The sequence below is a fragment of the Saccostrea cucullata genome, unplaced genomic scaffold (genome assembly GCF_032062105.1).
Source record: "Saccostrea cucullata isolate Sc308-1 unplaced genomic scaffold, CSIRO_AGI_Scuc_v1 ctg1836, whole genome shotgun sequence".
NCBI lineage: Eukaryota > Metazoa > Mollusca > Bivalvia > Ostreida > Ostreidae > Saccostrea > Saccostrea cuccullata.
Window position 1 is genome coordinate 293 of NW_026920748.1, and position 11990 is coordinate 12282.

General features: G+C 35.8%; 1 protein-coding gene across 1 annotated transcript; it reads left to right on the forward strand.

Moving 5' to 3' along the window:
• Positions 1 to 1646: 1646 nt before the first annotated feature.
• LOC134256801 (uncharacterized) lies at positions 1647 to 11486 on the forward strand (the record flags this gene model as incomplete). Its single annotated transcript, XM_062739463.1, has 4 exons — positions 1647 to 1829; positions 2384 to 2473; positions 8559 to 8708; positions 10413 to 11486. Coding segments are annotated over 4 exons (1490 nt in total), but the record flags the coding sequence as incomplete, so codon positions are not given.
• Positions 11487 to 11990: the final 504 nt, after the last annotated feature.

The following is an 11990-nucleotide window of genomic DNA, read 5'->3' on the forward strand; positions in this document are numbered from 1 at the left end:
CCTTGTCATTGTGAATATATTTCTCCCCATGAACCTGTCCTAAAAGTATATTTGTTTACGAAAAACAGATGCATAAAGGCTTGATTGAGAAAATTAGATTGATTGATTAATTGTATACTGTGTAACGTCCCTCTCCAGAATATTTCACTGATACGGAGACGTCACCATTGCCGGTGAAGGGCTGCAAATTTTGGCCTATGCTGGGAACTCAGGGCCTTTGAGCAGGGAGGGATCTTTATCGTGCCATACCTGCCGTGCCAGGGGGCCTCGGTTTATACGGTCTCATCCGAAGGACCGCCCCATTTAGTCGGCTTTTAGGACAAGCAAGGGGTATACTAACCGGACCTATTCTAACCCGGATCCCCACGGGATGCGAAAATTAGAGGTCGCGAACTATTTTTTCCCTAGTATATCGTGAAATAAAGTTGCCGCGAATAAAAGTTGGTTTACAGCACCTCAGGCTCTGCAACAAATGTATCTCTCTTAGATTTTTTTAACCTATTTACATGTATCATGTAACAAAAGGCCCACGGGCCTTATAGGTCACCTGAGCATTATGCAACAACTTTCCAGTTATTGAATTTAATTCATGTTTTAAGCTAGATGCTATATGACATTCACAATTTTGAAAGAGGCACCATTGATCATCATAACAATACACTTAGCAGTTGCTTAGCTTGGTTACTGAATACCCATACACAGGGTAGGGGAACAGAAATGCTTTCTAACTAATCAGTAGTGCCCCTAACACTGTGACATAAACCCCTGACCCTAGGTCCACACATTTTGGATCTCTATGTCTATGTTTGGAAACATGTTGTGAATTTTGATCACAGTAAATTGAAACATTAAAAGTATACACGCTGTAACTTGCGCCAGTTAAAATACGATTGGAAATTGATATAATTTGTTTATCAATAAAATTTACGAAAATATTGTAAATAACACCATAAAAATTAAACGCGTTACAAAGTTATCAAATTATGATTATTAATTATCATGCAAGGAAAGAAAAATAGCTATTTTTAAATAAACCCATCAAGTGACGCCGTCGCTTCTTTAAATTTATAAACACACGTGGCGTAAAGAAAACAAGGTAGGCCGTTTGAAATACCACTCACTTTTGACACGGATGACAAGCGTCTTATTTAATGGTGCTCATTTTTTAGTGCTTTTAGTACCATCCATATTTTCTATTATAATGCATATTAACCATATATCAATAATTGTTGTCAAAATGCAACATACCTCGTTGTCTGTGATTTCCCGTGGACATGTGTTACTATATATAGGCCTTCTGTTTACGCACTTCTTTTATCAATATTCATGAAAAGCCTGAATACTGAATTCCTAGATATTGTTTAATTGTTTTGTTATTACAACGACATCTATAGTACATTTTTGTGGAAAGTATTATTTTTTATTACACTTCATGTGCTTTAAATCATTTATCATTTTGTTTCACACAAAATTCGGCGTTCATATAGCGTATATGACTTTAAAAGAAAATTCTATAATAATAATATCTTTTGAATTTAAAAAAAATTGGATGGCAAGCATGAATAAATTGTAAAAATCAGAATGATTAATTAGTTGAAATCCATTTAAAACAGTATCATTTATGTTACTTCTGTTTTATACTTCAGCAATGTATCATATTGGGATAGGACCCACCCAAGTCAACAACTTCCTTACAACCTTAAACTTACCATCAGTTAATGTAAAAACATTAAGAAGAAGATGTGAGGAAGTTGGAGATGAGATTCAAAAGCTGGCAGAACATTCGGTACTAGAAGCATTAAAAGAAGAGTCTATACGATCTGCTAGAGGTATGAATAATTAATGACCTTGAACTGAATTTTCACTACTAGTATCTGGCGGTAATCCCGATTTGATCACTGGAGGACGGATAGCTCAGTTGGTAGAGCGCTCGACTGGAGATGTAAGGGGACTACAGGTTTCCACCTTGTTTGCATCTGGCGGTCCATTACTTTGTCTGTCTCCGTCCATCCATTTTCAAATTTATTTCGAACCAGATAAAACTTGTGAATGTTGCTAATGCACACTAACTGTCAGAATGCTTTTCAAATGTAAATTTAATTTACCATATCTTTAGTTGAAGAACATTATAACTGAAAATAAAGAAATTGGATAGTATTATATGTAATGAACAACAGGTGAAACTGATGATCCCTAGCAAAGAGTAATGGAAAATTCTGTTTGCTGGGCAATTATAAAAAAAATTAAGGATCATAAATATTTTGTGGAGAAGGTGATACCTTCAAAAAATGTTGATTTTAAATCTAAAAACTTTTTTGTAAATAAATCTGAAATATGGTTTTTTATGCATTACAAAGTCATAAAATTCTTGATCAATTTTCAGACCATGAGAGACTTCAACAGATTGGATCCACAAGTACGAGAGAGATAATTGCATTATCAACAGAAGATGCTGGACTAATTGTACATGAAGGTAAATCTAACCAGAAGTCTCTGTTGAGACTGAAGCTCTACTGGTTTGTACTTATAGCAAAAGAAGAGAAAAGTACTTTAGAAATTGAAACTTTTCAACAGCAATAAATAGAATTATGATCCTTGATTAAGTCTTTTTATGTTCTTAGTGTAGTCTACTTGCATGCCACATTATATTATAACCAGACTAAAACTGTTATTTGGAGTAGATTTTTGAGGGTATTTAACAGAAATTTCTATTTTTAGTAACCACAGCATCACCGTTTATCGAAATAAAAAACCGATACACAGAATTATGTATCTTAGTGAAGTCTACTTGCATGCCACATTATATCATAACCAGACTAAATCTGTTATTTGGAATAGCATTTTTTTAGGGTATTTAACAGAAATTTCTATTTTTAGTAACCACAGCAACACCGTTTATCGAAATCAAAAACCGATACACAAAATTATGTATCTTAGTGTAGTCTAGTGGTGTGCCAAGTTATATTGAAATCAGACAAAAACTGTAGGAGGAGTAGCATTTTGAAAGAATTTCACAGAAATTTGTTTTTTTAGTAACAACGGCTACACCGTTCATCAGAATCAAAAACCGATACACAGAATTATGTATTCTAGTTGTGTGCCAAGTTATATTGAAATCAGACCAAAACTGTAGGAGGAGTAGCATTTAGAAAGAATTTCACAGAAAATTCTATTTTTAGTAACCACGGCAACACCATTCATCGAAATCAATAACCGATACACAGAATTATGTATCTTAGTGTAGTCTACTTGTGTGCCAAGTTATATTGAAATCAGACCAAAACTGTAGGAGGAGTAGCATTTTGAAAAATTGTTTACAGACAGACAGACGGACGGACGCATTACCATCGCATTAGCTCTTCCGGTCTCTGACCAGTAGAGCTAAAAACGGCACAATATATCGTATCGAGCACCAACCTGTGGAGCTCAAAATCCACCACACGCTAAAATTGAAGCCTTCTACAGTTTCCATAAATTTATCCAAAAAAATGCAAGCAGAGACTGCACGGACCCTAATGGTAGCCTTAAATTAGTTGCCAACATGGAACAATTTCCACTCCCGTTTGATCTAAATAAGGGGAAAACATATGAAACAACTGGTGCTACTAAAGTATGGTGCAGAACAAAATAATCCAGACTTGATTACAGACAGGCAACATTACAATGTTGTATTTTCTCGGACGGAGTTAAACGCATTAAGCCGCTTGTTATATTCAGGGGAACAGGCCAGCGAATTCCGTTCAGTGAAAAAGTGAAGTATGACAGTCGCGTTGTGGTTCAATTTCAACAAAATGCATGGTGTGACGAGCAAGTTATGTTGTTTTGGATTAATAATATGTGGAAACCTCTAGCAATCCAGTTCAAACCAACAATGTTAGTTGCCGATGTACACAGAGCGCAAAATACAGAAACAGTAAAATCAAAGTTCCAAGTTTACTAACCATGGCAACACCGTTCATCGAAATCAATTTCAATCAGAAGTCTCTTTCGAGACTGTAGCTATACTGGTTTGTACTTATAAAAAACCATTGCACTATTTTATGTATCTTTGTGTAGTCTACTTGTATGCCAACTTATTTTGAAATCAGACCAAAACTGTAGAAGGAGTAGTGTTTGAAAGGAATTTCACAGAAAATTCTATTTTTTGTAACCATGGCAACACAGTTCATCGAAATCAAATACCGATGCACTACTATATGTATCTTAGTGTAGTCTACTTGTGTACCAAGTTATACTGTAATCAGACCAAAACTGTAGAAGGAGTAGCGTTTTTATGGAATTTCACAGAAAATTCTATTTTTAGTGACCATTGCAACACCGTTCATCGAAATCAAAAACCGATGCACTATTCTATGAATCTTAGTGTAGTTTACTTGTGTGCCAATTAAGGAATTTCCACACTCACAATTTTATAGGTTCAAAGTACAAAAACTGCATATATTTTCATTCAATATACTTTAAACTTTCCATTTATTGCAAAAAATGTATAGGTCACCATATTATTTAAGATGCAAAACATAAATAAACAGAAGTGTATGTCAACATCAAAAAATTGTACATTTTTTGTTAAAATTATTGAGAAAAACATGTAAAAACTGGTTAATATGCATAATTCTGATGCTGAGTGTTCCTAAGTACTTCCTATTTAAAAGATACTTTTGAATTGTGAATATCAGGTAAACTATTTTACAGAAAAGCAAATGCCTGAATGAAGAGACCTTAGAAGGAGTTATTGCCCTTGTAAACATTATTAAAAGATTGAATAATTGATTAAATATAGAAAATATGCATTTTTTGAATTCTTTAACTAAACAATATTTATCATTACACCTATTGTAAAGCATTCTTCCAAGAGATATTTTTCTATAACATGTGAATTTAAACTAATTACAGTTTTTGCAAAAACCTATGACATCATAGGAGTGTGGAATTACCTTAATACTGAAATCAAAGAAGGATATGGAAATAACGAACAGTATTCAATCTCAACGTCCATTAAACAAATATACAAAATAAGGGCAGAGCAAACACGGACCTCCGAAACATCAGAGATGGGATCATCAAACTAAAATTGTAGGAGAAGTAGCGTTTTGAAAAATTTTTTACAGACAGACGGACGGACGCTGGAAGCATAACTATCGCATAAGCTCTTCTGGTCTCTGACCAGTAGAGCCAAAAAAAGGTAAGGTTGAGCTACTGTTTGAAGTTAAAGGTACATTTATTAAATCTGGAATTTCCCATGAATCCCGAGGAATGAGAATGAGGGGATTGCATGGATACAGATGATTCAGCTGGTCGTCAAGGGGGGGGGGGGGTGTCCCCATACCAAACCGGATTATACATAATTATTTGCGTTCCTTTTTGGAAATCAACCAATGAGAGGCAAGAATACTGTTGAGTCACGTTTTGTCCGCCGTCACGTTTTGTCCGCCGTCACGAAATGTCCGCCTCTTTTTCAGAAAAATCGTCACGTTGTGTCCGCCGTCACGAAATGTCCGCCTCTTTTTCAGAAAAATCGTCACACTATGTCCGCCGTCACGAAATGTCCGCCTCTTTTTCAAGAAAATCGTCACACTATGTCCGCCGCTACAAAATGTCCGCCTTTCTTCCAAATAAATCGTAATATTATGTCCCCCGCTACAAAATACCTTCTAAACATGCTAAAACAAAACGCAATATTGTCCGCCGACAAGAAGAGTCGCCTTTCTTCCGAAATAAAAAATCGTCAGATTATGTCCGCCGCATAGAAAAGTCCGTTGTTGAGTCACGTTCGAATCAACTGAGATATAAATACTCCGTATGCAGGTGATGAAGGTATATTGCTGCATAAGTAAGGGAAGTTGACGATAGAAAAGTTAAAGTCATCACGTTTATCATATAGCTTGGTTGTTAGATTACCATTTGTGTCTTTTTCAAGTAAAATATCCAAGTATGAAGCAGATGTGTTGGACTCTGTGGTATCTTTTATCTCAAGCTCACCAGGATATATCGTGTCGACGTAGGAATGGAAATTATCATTATTAATTGACAATACGTCGTCGATATATCTAAATGTCGAGTTGAAGGCCACAGCAAGTGTTTTTTTCTTTTCACGCAAAAGATTTTGCATAAATTCTGCTTCATATGAATATAAAAATAAGTCTGCTAATAACGGAGCGCAATTGTACCCATGGGAATTCCAATAGATTGTTGGAATACCTGGTCTCCAAAAACCACATAGATATTGTCAATCAGAAACTCAAGCATCTTCTTGATGTCAACTTCAGAGTACTTATGTGTACAATCAGAATCTGTTTTAACAAAATAATTTTTCAAATGACCAATGACGAGGTAAGTAAACTTACGAGTTCCATTTTTGTTGAAGAAGCAGCTGTCAATGATATCAAAAAGCCTGGATTTTAATTTGTCGTGCGGAATTGTTGTGTATAAAGTTGAAAAGTCGTAAGTTTTTATGCTGTTGATTTTTGTAAAGTCTTGTGATTTCAAATTGTCCAAAAGTTCTTTAGAGTTTTTAAGTATCCACATCTGATTTACACCACTTCTTGAATATATAGTTGTACAGTACTCTTGAAGTTTTTCCTTCACTACTGTCAATATTTTAGTGAGAAGTAACGAAAGAGGCTTGGTTGAACATTTACTGGAACCTGCAATGTATCTTTGTTTGTAAGGATTCTTATGAAGTTTCGGAATCCAATATATATAAGGTAGTTCAAATTCATTTTGGCTCTGTGGAATATTAAAAGTATTCAAAACTGACAGGTGATTTTGAAGGATTTCTTCCTTAGAAGAAGTGTATCATATTTAAATAACTCACAAGTGTTCTGATAGCAAGTTGTTTTAAATTAGCCGATTTTTCGATGCTTTATGGAAATTGGTTAAAGAACTGAGATAACGTACGCCTACGTCATAAAATTTCATATAATAACATTCTATATAACGAGAAAAATACTACTGAAAATATATTTTATTTTTACCGCGTGATACATTACTCAATGTATTCATGTCTATGTTTCATATGACCTATAACGACCCAGATAACAAAATTAATGTGACCAAAGTACCAAAATAATTTATAATGTGTGAAGTAATACATGTATGTTTTTTTCCATGAAATAGGAGGGTTGTCCAAACAGTTCGTGGACTATGACGTTTTTGTGAAAATAAATAGTTCTATATGCATTTATTGTATATTAAAATATTTCTCATGAAAACCAGGTCAGAATGATTTCATTTTTTCATGAAACTTAATATTTTTGTAAAAATCGGGGTTTTAAAGATCGGAGATTGAGCGCACGGGGTAGTCTGACGTTAAGCTAATTTCTATTTATGGTGGCATATTTCTACAAAATAAATTATGATGACATGCGAGATAACTATGTTGACGTGCGAGTTAATTATGTTCAACTGCAGGTTATATTAAATATGTCGACATGCAACTTAATTATTTAGACATGCAACTTATTTATGTCAACACGTAACATAAATAATTTCCATGTTGACAGCATTTTCTTGTAAGTTAACATAAATAAGTCGCATATTGACATAATTATCTTGCATGTTGACATAAATAAGTCGCATGTCTACATAATTACGTTGCATATTGCAATTAATTGTCAGATACAAGCGTTAGTAGGGAAAGAATGAATCGTTTAAACGTCCTAATTTGGCCCCCCCAATAATTTACAATAAAAAAAGTTTAAAAATTTTCTAAATATTTTTGTCTCAATCTTTCCATCAAACATTGAAGTTTATAAATTTCATTTTCAATTTTCACTTCCTTGCACTGTAATTGGGTTTTTATCTGATTAAAATAGCAGGAGTACGTTGTTTACATCTATTTCTCATAGACTTTAGGCCACCCCCTCCATTTTGCAAGCCCATTTTTTATATGAGCGCATCGATGTTTCAAGTTGTAGTAAAAAGGGTCAATGTAAAGAGTTATACTTGTCATTTTAATTCTCGAAAGAAATTGAAACAGTCGTGCGCTCACTATACTTGAAGACTTTAGCTACGAGATAACAATGTTTTAATTAAAAAGGTAAAATTCTGCATTTAAAAAGGGGTGAGATTGCCGTGTTAAGAGGATTCATTCTTTACCCATATTTTGATATTTTTATAAAATAAGTAACTTGCATGTAAACATATTTAACTAACACGTTGACATAAATATGTTGCATGTCTACATAATCATGTTGCATGTTAACATAATTTATCTTGCATGTAGGGGGCAGAAATATGGCACCACAATTCATAATTACGTCAAACATTTAGATTTTGACTTCTTCACGTGTTCTAGGACCCACACTACATTTTGTTTTAAGGCGCAACGCACTTCCAAAAGCTTGCATCAATCTTTAAGTAATTATAATCTATTTAATTTTAAAAATTCAAAAGAATGCACAAAAATTTACGCGCGTCATCTAAACATACATTTTATATACATAAACTACACAGCCCAGTCCGGCGAACTTTTTGGACAACCCTCGTACTAGTAGACTCAGTATCACCATTTAACCGTTAACATGAAGATTTTATTATTTTTTCACACATCATCTCAGGAACAAGGACTGTCAACGAAAGAAAGGCAACACTAGAAGAAAAAAATGCGGCAAGGATGATTCGTCGCTGGAGAAAGATTCATCCTTTGTCTGTTGCCAATTGCCTGAACCCATTGACCGGAGCTCAAGAAAAACGTGTTTTGGTTGATGGTAAAATGGTTTTAAGATTAAGTGAAATTAGTTCCGCGACAAAACAGGCATTCGAGGAAAGTAAGGGCGCTGGTTCACGAAAAATTCGACATCGCTTAAAATCTGTATTCAGCGGCGTAACACATCGGAAGGTTCAAACCTCTCTTAAATCTCTTCCCGAAAGGCAGTCCGTCAATCCCATTTTCGATAACGTTGCTCCTCTTAAACCGATTCGTGCAACTTCGATACAAGAACGCCACCAAACTGACTTAGTTGATATGTCGCGACACACGGAATTTTATAACGGTGTAGAGTACAAATATATTTTGTCGGTTCTAGACGTTTTCAGTCGTTACTTATGGCTTCGCCCGCTCAACTCGAAAGAAAGCACGGAAATCGCAGACGCGCTGGAGTCCATTTATGAAAGCGAAGGACCGCCGAAAATCATACAATGTGATAATGGTCGCGAATTCCATGGTTCGGTAACCCGGTTGACCGAGGTTTTGGGTTGTCAAATTATCAAAAGCCGACCGTATTACCCGCAAAGTCAAGGTAAAATTGAATCGTCTCATAAATCCTGGAAATCAAAGCTTAAGTACGACCTACTAAAAACAAGCGATTCGAACTGGGTTCGAGATTTATCAAAATACGCGATGTTGCGCAATGAGGAGTATCACTCCTCTTTAAAGGCTTCTCCATTTTACGTATATCACGGACGGGAATCTAATCGTGTGCGTAAGTCTACTCGTCTTGGACCAACCGTTTCAAATAATGTTTCGAAAGAGTTGAAAAAGCAGTCCGCCATTCGCAAGGCAGCCCTAGTGGCATCGAAAAAACGCGAAAAAACCATGATAAAGCACCATTTCAAAAAAACATCAAGTTAGTGTCTATAGTGTGGGCGACGAAGTGTTCGTAAAATCCCAAACTCGGAAAAATTACAATAAAGCTAGGCCGCGGTTCGAAAGGGGAAAAATCATTTGCACAAAACACAACGCGTTCTCTTACAAAATCAGGTTTTCCAGTGGGGTGTCGCGTTGGAGAAATGTACAAAACATAGCAGCAATTTCACGTTCCGAAGAACTGTTAAAAAGACAAAAACGTCATCGATTAAGGCTTGATCCGTTGTGCGAGTGTAACAATGAGAAATGCTCCCGAAAATCGGATCCAAACTGTGTACACAAATTAAATAAATTTTGTTGCCGCGAAAGTAAAGTTCACTGTTCACTGCCTTCCCATAATTTCCCGCATATATCGGATTTCTATCTTTCTGATAATTTAGTAAACCAACTTAAAGGACCGAGCCTCTCGAGAACCGATACAGCCCATGACGATTTGGTTCGAAATGCGCTTGAACGAAATTTAATTCCCGTTGGGGATATTCCTAAAGACGGTAGCTGTCTATTTCATTCGATTGCAGAATCGCTCTCTAATTATTTACAAATCGACCTTAATCAGCAAGATATTAGAGATATCGTGGTAAACTGGCTCTCCGAGAACCCTGAAACACCGGCAGGCGACCGCTTTTCACACTTTGTACCTAATTTAGACTGGGATACCTATTTAGAGGGCATACTGGGTACCGAATGGGGCGACCCATCTGCATCACAGCCATCGCGAACGCATTTAATATCGCAGTAGGTATTGTGTCGAGCTCCCAGTCAGACTTACGGTACATTTTGCCTTTTGATCGTCAAAATAGGGAAAACCTTTTACATATTTATTTAGGCCATGAGTTCGAGTTTCATTTTATAAGGTTAGAACCAATACCGGGCACGCAGGCAGATATTTGTATTAATGAAGTTAATTTTCATAATGTTAATACAGTGTGTATTCCAAACAGGGATCTCAACTCAAACCAAAACAACACAGATAATAACAATGTTCACAGTAATGATTTTTCTCACTATTCGTTACAGGAAGTTCAACTTGAACCTCAACTAACAGATTATTCTAGTGATTCGATTCTCCACCTACACCTATCCACCAACGACAGTTCGTTATCTCCTCCGGTCAGCCATGTAAACATTGGGCCTTCGGCTTCTTTTCCTGACAACGAATTATTTCAGACTGCAAATGACCACATCGATTCTCCTGTTCCGCCAGCATTGGAAACGCCGACTTTGCAACGCTTTTCCCCAACAGCAATCTCCGACACAAACAATCTGAGCTCCACAGAGAAAGACAGGTTATTTCCCCCAAGTCTTAACTCATCATTTTATTTATCTCCACCTTCTTTATCTCCAATTACAGATAGGATAAACGATTCAAATTTAGACAAACAGCCACCAGTATTATCACCTGTCCGATTAAGGTCTAACGTGCGACCCCCTAAAAAGTTTACACCAAGTGATTATGTCAGGGCTCGTAAGCAAATTTTTCCGGAAACAGAAAATGTAAACCAAAAGCAATTCACTGATTTACCTTACTTCATTCAGCGTCATATTTTATCCTTTGTAATATACAAAAATTTTAACATGTTTTTGACTTTAATAAGGGTTTCAACACACTTCAAGCATTTGCTAGGCACCCTTCATAAATTGTGTCCTAAAGTATACTTAAATGAAAATGTCATGTTTTTATTGGAAGGTAGGTCAGTATTCGCAGAGGGCGTAAGGCACAACTGGTCTGTTCGTCAGTTAGGCCGTGTATCGGGTTCGGGTAGTGGAGTAATGATGGAATTACGGAATATATTGCGACCGATTTCTTCCCGGTGGATTAATGGTTACATCGAGATACTGGCAACAGCAATCGCCGGATGGTATTATATTGTCGATTTTAAATTTAAAAAGTAACGGATAAAACGTGAAAAATATCCTAGTATATACGCGTTCAATATCGTGCTTATTAATTTATTAATTTTCAAACACTGTCAGTATATGGTGGTATGGCCTTTTTTCTCTGATCAGGCTTCCAGTTGGAGCCACCATTCGCGCCAAACACATCATTAGGGAAAATGTGGTACGACCTGTCTCCTTATGAGCTGGTTTCCAGTTGGAGCCACATTCGCGCAAATCTAGGTTAAATGTAAACAAAAAAATATCTATTTATTTATTTATTTAAATAGATTATAATATATTTATTTATTAAAAAAAAAAAAAAAAAAGACTCTTAACAGGAGATGCCTCCACGTGGCAAGAGTTGGGCAACAGTTTTACTGGCAGAACTCTCCTAGAATATAATATATAAGTCTTCCGACAACCCTTATTTCAATATTTCTCTACTAACAATAGTCACGTGATTTTTATTCAATATTAACTGGTATTAACTTTAAAAAACTTGGTATATGATCGATGCACAACAATT